The sequence below is a fragment of the Callorhinus ursinus genome, unplaced genomic scaffold (genome assembly GCF_003265705.2).
Source record: "Callorhinus ursinus isolate GAN/ISIS: 27379988/994484 unplaced genomic scaffold, GSC_fseal_2.0 scaffold14, whole genome shotgun sequence".
Lineage (NCBI taxonomy): Eukaryota > Metazoa > Chordata > Mammalia > Carnivora > Otariidae > Callorhinus > Callorhinus ursinus.
In genome coordinates, this window is record NW_027397076.1 from 624199 (window position 1) to 641252 (window position 17054).

At 62.3% G+C, this 17054-nt stretch overlaps 1 protein-coding gene across 4 annotated transcripts in view; it reads right to left on the reverse strand.

The window, feature by feature from the left end:
- Positions 1–4449: 4449 nt before the first annotated feature.
- The window catches only part of TOM1 (target of myb1 membrane trafficking protein), a 38593-nt gene continuing 25988 nt past the window's right edge, over positions 4450–17054 (reverse strand). For 2 of the 4 annotated variants that reach the window (XM_073900323.1, XM_073900325.1), the window contains 8 exons: positions 16026–16059; positions 15611–15704; positions 14639–14759; positions 10551–10626; positions 7839–7892; positions 6533–6592; positions 5456–5495; positions 4450–5364 (listed from right to left, as the gene is read on the reverse strand). In XM_073900323.1, the coding sequence (XP_073756424.1) occupies positions 5201–5364; positions 5456–5495; positions 6533–6592; positions 7839–7892; positions 10551–10626; positions 14639–14759; positions 15611–15704; positions 16026–16059 (643 nt within the window). In that variant the 3' untranslated portion in view covers positions 4450–5200. The remainder of the gene's footprint in view (positions 5365–5455; positions 5496–6532; positions 6593–7838; positions 7893–10550; positions 10627–14638; positions 14760–15610; positions 15705–16025; positions 16060–17054) is intronic. The other 2 variants (XM_025881524.2, XM_073900324.1) reach the window with 2 other exon arrangements.

The window sequence follows — 17054 nt, forward strand, 5'->3', positions numbered from 1 at the left end:
CAGTTTGGGGGTGGAAATTCCAGAACCGCACAAACGTTCGGATGGTTTGTGGAGACAGTGGAGACGTGGACGTCACTTCAGAGAGGCTTCCTCGGACCATCCTTCTTAGAAGCAAACGCCCTCGGCGTCCTCCTTCTGCTCCTGACCCAACAGTGGGTTGGAAGCCAGTAGATGGGGATGGGGCCCGGCAAGGCAGGAGGGGTGCCAGGTGGGCTGCCGCAGCCTGGAGTGGGGTGCTGGGGCCTGCGCAGGGTGAGGAGGGGTCTGAGCAGGGGCTCCGGGGGGTCCAAGCAAGGAGAGGAGGACACCTGCGGGGCAGGGCAGTGGGGGCAGCGGGGGTGGGGGGCCAGGCTCCTCCCTGTTGAAGGAAGCGACAGACAGGGAAGGGAAGGCCCGGAGGAATCCCGCGTGGCTGGATTGTAATCAGAGAGACCGGTGTGAACGCGTGCGTTTCTGCTCGCACAGGCAAGCACCATCTGATCTGCACGCCCCGTCCAGCGGGAAGCGCGGGGCCAGAGCGCCCCGTGCTTTGTAGGAGGCACCGGCAGAGGACAGGCCTGTTTGCTGCCCACCCCCCCTCCCCGTTTGTCTCGTTCAATCCTTCCCATAACCCTGTGAGTCGGACGGAATGAAAGGGCTGAGGTCCCTTGTCCAGACCCACAGAGGATCCTTCCCACCGGAGCTCCCAGCCCCGCACCAGTCAGAGTGTGTCTGGGGGCCGGAGGCAGAGGGCAAGGGAGTTTGTGTGGTTTGGATTCGGGGACAAGGACCCTTGTGCGGTGGCGCTGAGGGCGGGGAGGGCAGTGCTGGAACTGGCAGCCACCTCGCCCTTCTCGGGGTCAACACCGGGACGAAAGGGGTCGCCTTGGCGGCGGTGGACCCTGTCCCCACTTGCTGCTGGTGCATGCGGCGCTGCTGCCATCTCGTGGTCACCCTGGGACACTGCACTGAGCCCCTGTCACCAGAGCGGGGGAGGGCTCTGCAAACCACACACGGTCCGCTGAGCATGCACGGCCACCTGGGGCGGCAGCCCCGGCCCGGGAGCGGCACAAAGGCACTGTCTCAGGAACTGGGCTTGTCCTGGAGGCAGCGAGCGAGCACCCTGGAGAGCTGGGGTCCCTGAAATGACCCAGGAGCCCGAAGGCCAGTGCCCCTGGCGGGGTGTCGGGAGCAGAGGCTGTTCCGGATGCAAGGGGTACCACCTGTGGCAGGACGCGGGGGGTATCTTCTTGACAGGGGATGGGCCACTTGTCGTCTCAGTGAATCCTTACCACAGCCCCCTGAAGGAGCATCCGCTACAGTCCATTTTATAAGTGAGGAAACGGAGGCAGAGAGAGGCTACTAATTTGCCTAAGGTCACAGAGCTCTGGAGCGGCCCGGCCCGATCTGCGGTGAGGACAGTTGGCGAGGCTGGAGGCGCACACTCGGCTGGGGGACAGGTGGGGAGGTCAGTGTCTAAGCCCAGGGCGGGGTTCTGGAGGCTCAGGGAGGCCGGGAGGGAGTGCAGCGGCTGGAGGCTCTGCCCGTAGCTCTGGGGCGTGCTTCCCACGGCCCCCAGGGGCTGCCGGCAGGGCTCCATTCAACTTCTCCGTGTCCCTGGCCTGGTGCCACCTTCCGAGGCAGCTGGGCCCCAGCAGCAGCAGCTGGTGCATTAATCCTGTCCCACCGCCCTGGGGCCCCCGCCGGCTGCTGGTCCTCTCTCCTGGGGGGCCGTGCGACTTCCGGCCGCTGCCGCGGGGGGGGGGGGAGGCTGCCCTGAGGAGGGGGGTCCCCCCAGTGCTGCCCCCTGAAGGGGGAGCCCAGAGGCCCTCCTGCCGGGCCCTGCCACGGGCCCGGGCTCACCTGTCCAGCCTCGGGCCGTCCCTGGCCTCCCAGCCCCGTCACCGCATCAGTCTCCTTCCCGCATCTGGAGCAGCACGTGGCGCTTTTTGTGTTTGTCTCTGTTGCCCCCTTCCCTGGCGAGTGACCCACCGGCCTGGCAGCGGGCCGGTCACCTCGTGCTGCCAGCGCGTAGAACCACGCCCGGTGTGCAGCCGGCGCTCGGGGGATCCCACACACAGGAAAGAACCAACAACTTGGCTGCTCTAGCCATTCACAGGGCCACGAGCCCCTGGAGCCGGTCACAGAAGGTCCCCTGGGCTTTGGGGCTTGGATCCCCGTAAAATCACCATTCCCCACAGGGGACCCCTGAAACGGTGCCGTCACTCACCTGGGGGACAGATGAAGGAGGCAGGCACTGAGGGGTGAGTCGGGCAGGAAGGAGAGGCAGTAGTGCAGAGGACTGGGTCCCGCCCTTCCATTACTTAGTGGGTGACTAGGTAAGCCCTTGCTTCCCTGAGCCTCAGTTTCCCCACCTTTAAGCAGCGATCAAAACTGTCGACCACACAGGGCTCTTGTGACTGTGGAAAGGCCCAGGCTATGCTGAATGAGGTGGGGAAGGCTGGGGGAGCTGCAGGGGAGAGGGAGGGAGGTCAGGCTTGGGGACAGAGGTCTGCGAGCAGGGGTACCCCTGCCAGAGCTCACCAGGATCGTGTGTCCCCCGTGCCCTGCCACGTGAGCGGGTATGCATCTGTGTGTGTGTGTGTGTGTGTGTGTGTGGCCGTCAGCGGTCCAGCCAAGCCAGGAGCAGGGGAGTGGCCCCCTACGGTTGCCATAGTGCTCGTCTGACCCGCAGGGCTGCCGACCTCAACCATGCAGGGGCCAGCCGGAGAAGGTTCGTATGCTGCCGGAGATGAACTTCTCCCCACACGTGGAATCAAGCACACAGCTCAGCTCAGCGCCCGATGCCAGTGGCCTGCTGTGTTGTTGCCGGCAGTCAGCAAGGAACGGCCGGGTGAGGAGGGGGCCTCTGGAGGCCATGTGCTGGCGCGAGCACGGACCCAAGGGGGCAGCAGGGCTAGCGACATAAAGCCGTCCGGGGCCATTCGGAGGAGGCCAAAGTCGCCAACACCTGGTCCCCTCTGAGTGCTGGGGCAGGCTAGGATGGAGGGGCTGCTAATGCCCGAGGGGAAGCAGGGAGCAGAAGTGGCCAAGCCAAGCCACTCTGGCTTCCTCCCAGCTGTGAGTCAGAGCAGCCTGGGCAGGGCTGGCAGGGCTCCACACCTCGGCCTGGGGGTCCAGGAGCCCCTTAACACCTTGTTAAAACCAGAGTCTTCCCGTTGCCTGAGCTCACGTGCAGCTCAGATGTGCAGGGGGCAGGAGGGCAGCTCGAGTCTGGACCAGCTGAGCCTGGTATGAGTGGAGGGCAAGGGCCCAGGGGGCCTCTAGCTCACCGAAGCCATCAGCCCAGGCTGATGGCTGGCTGCCTGGGGGCAGTGGCATAGCTGCTCCCCCCTCGCCCCCCAAAAGAGGTGGTTTAGGTTGGAGGAAGAGATCAGACGCAGGGTGCGGCTGCCACCCGCCTCCAGGCTTGGCTTCTCTGCAAGCTCTGAAGCCTGGCCCAGACAAGGAGACCCCCGCCTCCCCTGCTCAGGGGATGGACAGGCCTGGGGCTGTCCCTGGAGTTCTTCACCCCACCTCCACCTGGAGGGCTGGCAGGGCCCGGTCTCCTGCGCACTCAGCCCAAGCCACCCCTTACGTCATAGGTGCTGCCTGCCTGTCACAGATGGGAGCCCGTGGCTGCTCAGAGACAGACCTGGGCCACAACCCAGGTCCCCCTGGACCCAGGCATTCTGACTTGTGCTCTCTCCCACAGGCTGACCTTTCAGGCAGGTCAATCGCTCCACCACTGAGGGCTGGGCCATGAGGTTCCAGCATATGCCTTAAGCACTGACTCTTGGGGAGCCTGGTGTGGAGATTCCAGACTGGAAAAGGTGGTTCCCCAAGACCTGGAGCTCTCAAGCTGCCATGCTGCATGACTGAATAAGAACGGACACCCTACGCCTGGCCTGTGGCTCAGCTCCCCAAGCTGTGTGTCAAGTCACCCAAACTGAGCCTCAGTGCTGCCTTCTGGAAAACCGGGACAAGGTACCGACGCACGAGGAAACGCCCAGCACATGATCAACAACTTCATCTATGCCGTGTTCTCTGGGCCGGAGCAGCTCACGTGACCCACTGAGTCACAGATTCAGCATCTGTGAGATGAGATGCTAACTTTACTTCCCCCGGCGTCTCGTGACAACTCCACGAGCCCGTGTGGACGCCCGCACTGTCTACACCTGCTCCCACGTGCTTCTTGTTGCCGGGCAGGAGCTTGCCTGAGGGGGCACAGCAGGGTGGAGGTGCCCTTGGGATGGAGGGATGCCACTCAGAGAGCAGTGCAGCCTCCTGGCAGGGCAAATCGTGGCTGACCTGCCCGTACCTGCTGACAGGTGTTGCTGGATGCAAGCCGTCCTGCTGCTCGTCCTATATCATCTGCAGGTGCCTGTCTCCTGGACGGCCCCCAGCCCAGCCTAAAGCAGTCCCTGTGAGCCACTTCCCAGCTGGAGATGAACAGTGTCGCTAGCAGGGTGCTTTTCTACCTTTAATTGGGGATACAAAAGGCACCTCTCCCAGTACAAGGGGATCAATCAACAGGTGGGTGGGCCCAGTGCCCGGTGGAGCCCTGCCTGGGAGGAACAGAGGGAAGTTGCAGGAGAAGGCAGTGGAGGTCGTGGGGGTCACAGGTGCTCCAGGCAGCCCCGGACGCCTCCCCTTTGCGGCCTGTGGAGGTCTCACCCCCACCACATGCAGCTTCGTACCTGGATAGCGTGCAGCTTGGCAGCCCCCTCAACAGCTAGCCAGACAGAGCCTTTGGACTCCACCAGGCAGGTGCTGAGGAATGGCCCAGGGGCTGTGACAGAAGCTTCTGCTGTCTCTAGCCCCCAGTCAAAGCCTCGGCTGACAGTGTGGGCGCCTCTGGGGATGGGTCCAGGGAGGGGACCACCCAGGGCAAGGAGTCACACCAGGGCGACCAAGCAGCCAGCCTGTCACAAGACTTCCTGCTTCTCAGCAAAGTAGTGGTCGGTTGGGGTAGGGAAGGAGGCAGGAGTCGGCCGAGATCCCAACGTGGAACTGACCCGTTACTCCAGTTCATCCAGCTGCCTCTCCACAGCCCAGGCAGCGTGGCCCAGCCACAGCTGGGTCAGCCCATACTCGAGGAGGAGAGAAGGGGGTAACAAGCCAACCTCAAAGCAGCCTTAACACCGAAGGAGGGAAAGAAGCCCCAGCCAAAGGGTGCGGGAGCAGCAGGGGCTCGAGCTGCAGGCGCCAGGCCCCACGCTCATAAGGCAAACAGCGTGTCCTCATCTTTCTCCTGGGTCTTCTTTCGAGGGGCAGTGCCACGAGGGGGCCCCGGGGGCCCTGGGGGCCCCTCAGTCGAGGGGCTGGAAAGGTTGGGCAACCGATCGGCTGCTTTGGCCCGTTCTTCCAGGAACTTGTCAAATTCTAGAGGAACAAGAGAGGGGCTGAGGGTGGGTCCTGCAGCCACAGCTGGGGGGTGGCGGGGGAGGAGGGGCAGGGGGCCGGGGCCTTCTACCTTCGCTGGTGACGCCCTTGGGCTCCTCCGCGTCATTCCCCTGAGAAAGCAGCAGGAGGCAGAGGTTAGCCAGGGTGGTCCTGCGAGGCAGGCACAGGCTGCTGAACCCCAGGGGGCCAGGCTCAGGTTCTGGCTGGGCCCAGAACCTGAACCTCAACCCCACCCCTTCCTGAGCTGCAGCCTTAGGTTTTGCCTGACTGCTCTGTGCCTCAATTTCCTGCGTGGCAAAATTGGTTGTCGGGAAGCTAAAATGGAATATCACACAGAACACCAAGCCCAGGGTGTGGAACACCAGTTCCTTTCCTTCTGGTGTGTAGAGAGTGGACAGACTTGGCCTTGTGGTGGGAAGGGACCCAGAAATGGAGACCACGCAGGCTAAAGTTGGGGGTGGGGGTGCCTTCTGCTCACCACCTGACAGGGACCCTTGCCTGACCTCGGGCAGAAACAACGGTCCTGGCCGCCGACAAAAGGCAGCCTCTGGGCCTGGGAGCGCTCAGGCCCTTGGTCTTTGGTGCCCAAAGGTGAGGTGGCAGATGCAGGGGAAGGAGCCCTGGACGGGAGGGCTGAGGCTGGTCACCGCTTCTGATCCCTGGGGGCCGTAGGGCTCTGCAGACGGCCTGAGCCCCTGCTTCCTCCTGGGCTCGGCACCCATCATGGCTGCTCATCAGCCTCCTGATCCGTAAGATGGGGCTGCCGGTGGTTTCTCTCGGACAGGTGCTGGAGGGCTCCCTGAGCTGGTGCAGGCGCAGGGTGCAGCGTGCTCACGGTAACCCTCAGCCTGGTCTGCCTTCCCTCCAGGCGGCCAAGACTCCCAGGGACCCACAGTGGCGGCACGCTCAGAAAGGGTCCGCTCCAGCAGCTGTGAGGCGTATGGGGCCCAGGCCCTCCTCTTGAAGGGAGTGCCCACCAGAGGGGTGGTGGGAGGTGTCCCACACTGATGCTCCCTCCCCTCCCCACCAGCTGTTCACCCTGCCCCTGTGACAGTCACGTCCTCGTGAGACGAACAGGAGCCCACGGTCAGCTGGGTGAGAAATGCACCTGAGCCTCTGTTCCTGGGCTGGGTGGGCCCCGGCTTACCACGTCTGTGGACAGCCACTGCTCGATGTCCTCCATGAGGCGGGCCTGGGTGACGGGGATCTGGAAGGAAGGGCAGAGGGTGAGGCAGCGAGGGGCAGAGCACTGGGCGTCAAGATGGAAGGCCCCAGCAGCTTGGAGCCCACTGGCTGGCCGGCCTACAGCTGTCACCTCCCCCCCTCATGAAATGGGGCCACACATGCCGCACACCCTTCTGGGGTGGTCAAGATCCTCGTAGCCCCTCTACCATGGCTCCTGCCAGCTCCCTGGGACCCACAATTCTGCCCGCTGGGCCGGGCTGTGGGCAAGGGGGCTACAGGGCCACTAGGCTAGGCAGGGCGCGGTGAGGGGGCTCCTAACGGCTGGAGCACGGACGTGAGGAAAGAACGGAGTCCTGCTGCCTCATGCCAAGGGCGCTGAGGAGGTGCCGGGCATCAGGGCCAGCCATCGGGGTGGGGTAGGGAACGGCTGCGGGGCCTGGGGCAGCCAGCCTCTGTCCCCGCCCCTCTGCAGACTCAGAGCTCCCGAGAGCGGAGGGGCGGAGAAGCACCAGAGCGCAGGGACGGGCCCAGATGACCAGACCAGGCCAGGGACGGGCCCAGATGACCAGACCAGGCCAGGCTGGTGTGCTCAGGCGCTGTGGCGACTCACGGGGCCTTTCGCTTTGTGCCGCCGACACATGGGCTCTGCCACAGAGGCTCCCGCAGCGGCGGGGACTTCCGTCTACACTGGGAGGAACCTGGGGGGGGTGGGGGATGGGGAGAACTCGCACAGAGCAGGTGCTCAGGAAGCGCTAATTACTATTTACCTCCTTCAGGCAAGAGAGGGAGACTGACAGTCTTTCCCCAGCCAGGCGGGCTCTGTCCCCAAGCTCTGTCCCCGGCACCCGGCACCCGAGGAGCCCAGGGGCGGGAGGAGAGCCCAGGGCAGAGCAGAAGCCCACTCCCCAGCAGTGGCGGCGGCGGCGGCGGCGGCACGTGCTCTGGGCTGCCCACACCAGTCCCCTCTCCCCCTCAGCTCTCTGCTGCCACTCAGCCAAGAACCTGCGAGCCCCAGTCACCTCCCAGCTGCCAGACAGGCCACCTGGGCCTGGCTTCCGAGGCAGGAGCCAGAAGTGGGCACCGAGGGGCCGTGGAAGCAGGAACAGAGGGGGTGGGACCGTGCTGATGCTGGGTGGGGGGGGCACCCACAGCACCCCTTGTTCTTCTCTGCGGCTCACGGTCCTGCCCCTGCCAACGGCACCACTAGGTGGGACCCCTGCCAGCGGCAGCCTCCGTTCTCTGGCCTGGCCGGCCTGGCCTCTCCTCACCATGCCTTGTCTCCTCATCCAGGCACTGAGGCTCTTCTCACTGCTGCCTCCCATCTGGGTGAGGAAAGGTCACGCTGAGGGTGGTGGGAAGGGCAGGGCCAGGGCTGCTGATGTGCGGGCAGCCTTCTCCACCACGGACGCCCCTCTCAGGTCGGCAGGCCGATCAGTGCCTCAGGAGGCCGTGTGCGCATGTGTCTGGGTGTGGGCGTGCACGTGTGTACGCACATCTGTGCAGGTGCAGGTGCTGTGGTGCCAGTTGGGGCGGGGAGGGCCAGGAAGCAGGAGAGGGTGTCTCACTGTGGGATGAACCACAACGGCCCTGGGACCCCAGGGTCCTGAATACGCTGGGCAAAGCTTCTCCTCCCTTTCCAGAACAATCCTGGGGGCATGCCTGTGCAAGCCCAGAAGGGCGGAGTAGGCAGCTGTTAGCCTGTCTGCTGGCTCTGTGGCGATGCTGATGGGTGTCCCAGGATTAGAAGAATATGGGCTTACTCAGTCCCCTCATGTATATCGATGGGCAACTGGGATTCTCGAGGACCCCAGAGATGACTGGTGGCAGAGAGAGGCCAGAGTCCTGCCTCCCTGACCCTGGAGAGACCGGCCCGGAGCCGGGACTTGCTGTCCAACACCCCCGCGACTTGTGGAGCCCAGGGGCAAACCCTGGCCGCCCCCAGAGCTGGAACTAGACGCCACTCTGCACTTGGCTGCTTGGAATCAGACCTGTCAGCTTGGTGGGAGAGAGCCTTACCAGCACCCAGCCAGACGTACTCACGTTGGGAGCAGGTGTGTAGGGACAGTTTTAAGAACATCATACCCTGATCTGATGGAAGCCGCTTAAACCTCTCTCGAGGGATCAGAGAGGAATAAGCAATCATTGAGCAGCTTCTGCTCTTGTGCAAGTAGAGGTGTGTGTACGTGTCCTCTTTGGGGCTGTGAGGCTGTATGGGAGCCAGAAGATCTAGGCTCTAGTTCTTGTCATGCCCCTGACATGTGTGCCCCTGAGTCGCCGGGAGCCCCTGGGCGAGTGACACCTGTCTTGGGCAGCAGCTCCTTCATCTGCAACTGGAAGGAGTTGGCTATGGAGTTAGCCTCTGTGCATGAGAGGCCAGGTGGCCCGAGAGGGAAGAGCTTCTAACAGGCTTCCAGAGTGGATTCATCTGGATTCCGGGCGCCAGGTTTTCTGGAGTGTTCCCCTCTGTTCCTGAGAACTCTGCAGGCCATCTGGGGCTCTTACTACCAGTTCCAGCTATGGAGCCAGAAAGGCCAACGGCGGTGACATCTTGGGCAAACGACATCACCATGCTAAGCCTCGGTTTTCTCATCCGTAGGTGGGGGCAACCACCCAGCAGCGCTGGGAAGATCAAACGCCATGTGCCAGGCACCACGCTAAAAATGTTACACCTGCTGCCTCCCTTGGCCTGTCTCTGGACCTCAGTTTTCTCACCTGTCAAAGGGGGTAATAACGTGCCCTGAGGGTCTGTGTCAGGACTCAGAAAAGGGGGATACGTAGAGGGTCTGGCACAGGGCAGAGGCTGGACAGGTGACCGTTTACAAAGGAAAATCACAGAGGCTCTGAGACACAGGTGTGAATGTGCTCTGCTTGGAGCCCAGCCACGCAGCACGCACGGGAGATGTGTCATGCTCTAGCTGCTCCTGCCCCCACAGCGTACCACGTCTTGCTCTGCTCTGACTTGGGAAGGACTCCTGAGATGCTGAGGATGCCTTTGGGGAATCTCCAGGATGCCCCACCCACTGGCATACCGGGCAGCTTCCGCCTCCTAGCTGCTCTCCCAGCCTCCCACGCTGGATCCTTCTAAAATGGACAGATAAAACTTCCCCTCTGCTCAAGACTGACCATGGCCTCCACCTCACACAGTGCTCCTGGCTGCCGGAGGCCTTCTGGTCCCTGCTGCCTCTTAGGCTCTGTCTCCCGTCACCCAGTCCCACCCTGGCCTCAGAAACCTGTGCTGTCCCTGGGCCTCTCCCCTGCCAATCCTCCCCTGCCTCTCCGACCCCTGGGCCCTGCCGTTTCTAGCCGCCTCCCAAGCAGCTACTCTGTCCACTTACTGGAACAGGAACTCTTGCCGCCCCAAAGGCATCCAGAGACAAATTCAAAGGGATGAGAACTGGACCTGGAGTTCTTGCCAAGGGGGAGGGGCCACCCAGAGAGCGCGCTCAGTGCCGGGCACGTGGCTCTCACTCTGTACGTGGCCAAGCACTTCGATGGAACTAAAATGGTGTCCCTGGATGCCTCCCTGCAGTTTTAGGGTCTGTCCTCTGGTCTCCTCTGTCCACACTCCTGCAAATAGCGGGGCTCTAGAGAGGCGGTGAGGCAGAGTGTTGACGGAGCTCAAACTCTGCCGGGTACCTTACACACTCCCTGTCACACATCCTCCTGTAAGCCACCGTACAGGTTGGCCGCGTGCCTCAGGACACACAGCCAGGAAGCCATGGCGCTGGGACGGGAACCCAGGCTGTGGGAGTCCAGCTTCCCGGCCCAGACCCAGGTGCATCCGAGTCCTTGCTCCAACCCTTCCTCGCTGGGTGAACCTGGGCAGATGACTGAACCTCTCAGAGCATTGCCTCCACTGTGTGATGGCAATTATCACATTGGCGGCAAAGGGCCCAGCCCCCGGGGGTGGGGGGGAACCGGTGGGCAAGCATTCCCTGGCTTCCCTTCTGGAAAAAGTGGCCGTAGGACCCTCTGCTTACCGATCCAGTGTTCTGCTGTCGGGCATCCAGGGCTCCCGCCAGACTATCTGCTGCTTGGGGGGCTTCGTATTTCACCCTGAAACACAGAGGCCACTGCCACCATGAACACTGCCCTTGCTGTTCCAGGTATGGCGGGACGCAAGGGTGGGTGGGGACGAGCTGGACTCACATCCTGGGTGGACCTGGGTCATGCCCGGGTAGCGGGTAGCTCAGGCCCTAGGAAAGGCTCTGACGCTGCAGGCCTGCGGGGGAGGGCAGACCTGGGCTCAGACGTGTGACCGTGACAGGCAGCAACGAGGCTGAAGTGACGGAGGGTGGTGGGCTGGCCAAAGGCCAAGAGCAAGTTCGCCAACGGCTCTCACCAGATCTGGCCCAACTCCAGGGCTGAGAAAGAGCGCCCGTGCCCCCATGCCCATGGAGAATCCCATATCTAGACCCTTCTTCGAGCAGCTTCCACTTTGTAACGTAATAAATCGTGGTTCTGTATGAGGCCGCCTTGGACGGGGAGTTCCCTTCTGCTGCTGAAAACAGCCCGGCAGACGGGGTGTTCCCTTCTGCTGCATGGCTCCCCAGCACCAAGCTCCCCCTGGCCCGCCCTGCCCTGGCAGCATGGTGGAGGGCCCTCTAAATGTCCTGGGGGCTGCCAGCCAGCCGGGCGGGGCAGGGAGGGCAGCGGCTGAGCACCAGGAGGCTGTTTGCCGTGCCTGAGGTGGGTCTCAGTGGGAGCCAGAGGCGGCCTTGGGGACTTAGCCGTGAGTCTGGCAAAGAGTGGTTACTCTCCCTGTGCAGCGTCCGCGGAAGGAGGCGAGGTCTCGGCACTGGCCCGGCCAGGTTCGAGGGAAGAAGAGCCCCGCACGATCGCAGTGGCAAAGCGAAAAGCCCTGCACTTCGGGATGGGCCAGGCCGAGGCTTCAGGAACTGGGACCCCATCGAATGATACCCTTGCAATGCCAAATGGCCTTCCTGGGAATGGGGCAGACAGGCACTCCAAAGGGCCTCTTGAATAAGAGCCCCAAGTCCCCAGGCAGCCGTTTGACAGCACTGTTGTCCTCTCCCTCATGCAGGATATGGAGTTAGCCGGAAGAGTGCCATCGAGAGCTGGCTCATCCCCCAGTGACGTGGCTCCCGTCCATCGGGGGGCTGGGCACTGTCTGCGGGGCTGAGATGGAGCCAACCTGAAAGCAGGGTGGCGGGTGATGTGCTCAGGCCCCTCTGGAGGGCAGCTGAGTCTCCGTGGCTCAACCTGTGCAGTGAGAGGGGGTGAGGGGGAAGTGATGGCTAACACTGGGCCATGCGTCCTGACCCGGGGAGGGCCTGCCCACTCAGGCTACGGAAGTAGCCCTGTCGCTTTCCCTCTTTCCCTCGAAGACACGGCACGTGTGTTCCGGAAAAAGGTAGAATAAGGCAGGTCCTGCCCTAGGAACATACAGAAACCCATCCTTTTCTTCACTCAAAAGAACTGTATGTTCTTTCCTAATTACGTCCCCCCATCTCTGCTTTTCTGTGTCTCTCCAACCCACCCGGCCCTGGGGACGAAGCTTGGCCATCCCCGGGGCCATGCCTGCGGCAAGGGAGGGCCGAAGACAGCCCTGAAAGAGGTAGCCCACAAGGCCCACTCCCAGCTGTAGATGTTTGGCCAGGTGTCTACTGCCCCACACCTGGTACAGGTGTGGGGAGGGCTACACCTCAGAGGGTTGTGGGGAGGCCGGTGGGCAGGGACTGGACCTGGGGTCACCTGGATGACAGTGGCACTAGGGAGGAAGTGGAGCATGTGCCCAGGATGATGATACAAAAGAAGGTGAGGAAGAGCATCCCACTTTCAGCAAAGCCTGGCTAAGGTGCCCTGAGTCTGGCTCGTCCAGATGCTCCCTGTCGCTCTCCTTGGTATCCCAAGTGGAGGGGCCTGCTCAGCTGGAGAGGCCATGACCGTGCCAGCTGCGGTCGGGGCTGGAGCAGAAAGACAGGAGCTGCCAAGGAGCTGGGTCCCTGGTGAGCAGATGCAGAGCTGGCACAGGCTGGAGGGAAGGAGTCAGGGGGAGGGCGCCTGGGTGCCTCAGTCGGTCGAGCGTCTGCCTTCGGCTCAGGTCATGATCCCAGGGTCCTGGGATCGAGCCCCGCATCGGGCTCCCTGCTCGGCGGGAAGCCTGCTTCTCCCTCCACCGCTCCGCCTGCTTGTGTTCCCTCTCTCGCTGTGTCCCTCTCTATCAAATAAATAAATAAAATCTTAAAAAAAAAAAAAAAAGGAAGGAGGAGCCAGGCAGGCAGAGGTGTGGGCCAGACACCAGGTGGGCAGAAAAGGCCTTAAAGGGTTCAAGCGCCCCAGGAGACAGGGTGAGGAGGGGAGTCCAAAGGCCAGTCAGGGGGCTAGAAGATCCAGCTGGGGCCTAAGGGAGGGACTCCCAAGCAGAACAAAGCAAAGAGGAACTCGATGCTAGGGCACTCTCCTCCCTGTGGGCTGCCTTCTGCTGTGGTGGAAGCCAGTCCCCAGGGAGGGCGTGCAGGAGAACCCATGACCCGAGGAGGTACAGGATGTGCCCTCCCCCCAGCATCTCATGCTTTCCTTGCCTCCGAGCCTTTGCACACACTGTTCCTATAGCCTGAAATGGCCTTACTGCCTCTCATCCCCGAGGTCCAGCCCTGAGCACCCTCTGCAGAGCTGCCAGCCACCACGCATGTGTCCACAGTGCCTGGCATGCCCCTCCAGGATAGCGGTTAGCACAGCACGGTCTCCCCATGAGACTGCAGGCTCTGGAGAGCAGGCGCTGGGTATACTTTTCTCTGCCCCACCCAGGGCCCTGCTTCCCAAAGGAGCGATGGCACAACAGCGAGCCTCAGCCAGGCTGGTGGGCCAGGACGAGTGCCAGGGGCTCTCCGGCACGGCCCGTGTGCTCCCCGCTGGGGCCTGGCGGGCGGGCCACCCTCCTGGCTGCAAATCCCACTGGACTCATTAGCTTCCACCCACACAGCGGGCCTCACAGTGCCCCACACTCCATGGCAACCGTGAGCTGCTGGTCCCTGAGCACCGGAGCTTGGGAGTGCAGACTGCTCAGACTAAAGACGCAGCTCATAGCCCAGGCTGCCTCTGGTCAGCGGGAAGGGCTGAGCAACCTCACGGAGCCAGGCCAGCCTTATCAGATCTGACCTGGATGTGGTGTGCAGAGGGCATACCTGGGCCCTCGGAGGCCCACTGACAGTTCCCAAAGATAAGGCAAGGTGGGGAGGGCAAAGGTCATTCAAATGACCAGAATGACCACTGGGGAGCCAGGGCCAACTGCTGAGGGGATCCCTTAATCCAGAGCTTCCCTTGGCTGTAAATCCTGGCTGCCCCCAGCTCAGTCCTGGGTCCTGAGCAAAAGGCTGAGAATACCAAGCAAACTGCTTCCCCTGACAAGCCTGTACGGGGCCAGTCTTGAGGAGCTGAGCCAAGGGGCTGGTCCGGGCTGCTGAAAGCACCTCCCTGAAAACACTGTCCCCAGGAAAGGACAGAACCCCAGCTCTGGTGCAGAGGGGTCAGATCCGAGTAGAACAACAGGGACCTCTAGAGGAAAGTTAAGGGTGGCTAGTGATCACGAGAAATGACTCGACAAGTCCCTGAAGTTTTATCAGGGATCTTCCCTGCCTGCCCTGGAGGGCTTGGTGTGTGGCCTACAATGTAGTGGGGAGGTGGGTCGGGCTGGAGGCAGTTTTGGAACCAGCAGCCTTGGGCTCTCAACCTAGCACTGCCACGTATCAACGGCCTGACTTGGGGCAAATGACCCAGCCCCTCAATGCCTCGGCTTCCTCCTCCGATCAGATCATGTAAGACTCTGGCACACAGTTGCTCATCAAACCACAGGGGTCCCTTCCACCTCCCAGGCCTGCCTGTGGGGCATGAAGTCTACGTCTTGGCCACAGGACTGTCCAGGCTGCGAGCGACTGATCTAGGGAGTAGGAACTCTGCCGTCCTGAGGGGGTACAGGCAGGGGGGCTGTGTGTCCTTCCACGTGGCATGCCAAACACCTGGGTTCAGGGGCCCAGAGAGGCTCTGCCCTGACTGGGGGCAGCCCAAACTGCGGAGGGTGGGGTGGGGGTGGGGGCAGGCCACTCACTCTTTTCGTTGGTCAGCCAGAGAACTGCCCCGGGTCAGCGCAAACATGTCAAACTCGCCTTCCAGTTGGCCAGAGGCCTCCAGAGACTGCAGGCCAGCCCTCACGCTGCTGGAGCCCAAGTCTGCAGGGACAGAAAGGCACATGAAGGGCCCGCCACCTGTTCCTGCACACTGGGCAGGGGCTGAGCTGCCAGGCCCAGGGATGATTCTGGAGAAGCAGCGGGGTGGGGGGTGGGGACAGTGCGGGTGTAGGAGGGGGCAGGCCACCTGTTGGCTGAGGGACTGTGGGCACGTGACCTGCTCTCCCTGAGGCGGAGACCCCGGCCCCCTCCCAGGGCAGCTGTGCGGAGAGCAGGTAAAACGCGGCCCAGTGCATCTGGCGCAGTACATGGCTGAGCAGCGGGCGAGAGATGAGACGGGTGGCTGAGTTTTCAAACAGCCTAGCAGCAGTGGTTCTGGGCTCTTGACTACTTCCTAGGGCTTGGCACAAGCACGCAGCCAGCTGTAGGGACACTAATCGCAGCGATGGCAATGACGACTGCTGGCGTGCTGGGGGCGCGCACCCCGGGCCCGGCGCCAGTCCAAGCCCCCTTCGTGCGTGCGCTTACCTAGTCCCCATGGCAACCCTGCCGGTTACAGGGCAGCGAGGGGGGCACAGGGCGTTCAAGTGACCAGCCCCAGCTCGCTCGGATGGCTCAGGTCACAGAGAATTCGGTGTTGAGGGGCGACCACAGAGCACTGGGCTTCTGAGGTGTGAGGGCGCTCGGGGGTTGGCGGGCTGGGAGGGAGAGCTCCATGTGTTCGGTCCTGGGCACCCAACCTTGCAGTGGGGGTCCAGCCCAGCGAGGTGAGGTCTGGGCCGACCTTCTGCTGCTGGCACTCCAGCTCCAACAGTCTAACAGGAGGGCACCCCCAAACTGCAGGGGTGCCCACCATAATGTGCCCTCGGCCAGAACCCCCGCACGGCACTTACTCATTCCCGCCAGCTGGGATGAGAGGCTGCCGGTGGCCACCTGGTCAGGGCCCATGTCGATCAGGTCAGCTGCCGCCTCGACCTCTTGTGGGGCCTGGGGAGAAGGGAGATGCCACTGTTGCTCGAGGATGTGTCAGGAGGGCCCCAGCAGCTAGGACTGGGAATCAGCCCCACGGCTGCCTCTAGCTCAGCAGCACCCCCTGGGAGGCTGGGAAGACCCCTGGGGCATCAGCTGGTGGCAGAGCCTTAGTTACCTTAAAGGAACAGTGACAGAAAAAGTGAGAAGGGGACTTCTCTCTGGGCCTGGATAAGAAGGCACATCCTATGCAGGATGTCCAGGGAGGGAGGTGAGCACAGCCCTCCGCCTCCTTCCCATCAACACGGGCATGATCTGGTCCCAGAAAAGCGCCTTTACCTTGCCGGTCTGGCCTGTTCGGAACCGTTCAAACCTACGAAGACAGAAACAAGCCGGGTCAGAGAGACAGAGAGGCCCCTCAGCACAGCCCAGCTCTTCACGCTGCTGGCAACCAAATCCACGGCAGTGAGTCACAATTAGGGGGACCGATCCAATTTATGCCTGCTGTCCCCGGGGAACTGTTAACAGTACCCCTCGTTCACTTGCCAGACTGTCGCAATTTGAATGATCAATCATCTGGCCACTTGTCATGACCAGCAGTAAGCGAACCACCAGAAATAGGCTAGAACAGAGGAAAATGGGGATGTACAGTACATGGCAAAGCTAAGTGCTGTTTTATCAAACGTGTTCGGTGATTCGCTTACACACGTGTACCTGTGTCACTGGCTCTCCGAAGTGGTGTCAGAAGACACGCATCTCTTATGTTCCTTCCTGGAGCCCCTGGGACTAGCCTCCGGGCTGCCGAGGTGGCTGCAGAAGGCCGTGGTCTGCTGAGGCCTGGCCCTGTCACTTGCTGAGTGACCGTGGGTACGTCCCTTCTGAACCTCAGCCTCGTCTATTACAAGGGGACAGCGGAACCTCCCGCCCACGTGTGAGGACCCAGCGAAGACCCTGACTACAGGCAGGACCGTGAACTAGGAGGCAGCAGGCATATGTCAGGCCTGACACCTGTGGGTGTCAAGGGGTCCTAGTCATCCCCAGATTGGGCCCTTGGGCCACCTCAGCCTACACCTCAAAATGGCAGAAAGCGACTCTTCTATTCCACTGGGCCAGGGAGCAGGAAGGGCTGGGCAGACATGGCCCACAGCAGGCCACCACCCCCCTACTCTCCACTGACTCAGAATCACTCGGGGTCTGTTGCTGCAGAAAGACAGGAAGTGAACGAAGGCTGGAGAAGGCTGGATAACTGTGTCTTGACTCAGACATCCCGGGTTGCTAAGTGCTTACAGGTATCACTGCGCAGACTCTCTGTCACCCCACGGGGCAGATACAGAGAGCCTGGCACCCCTTCTCCCTTCTTTGGTAATA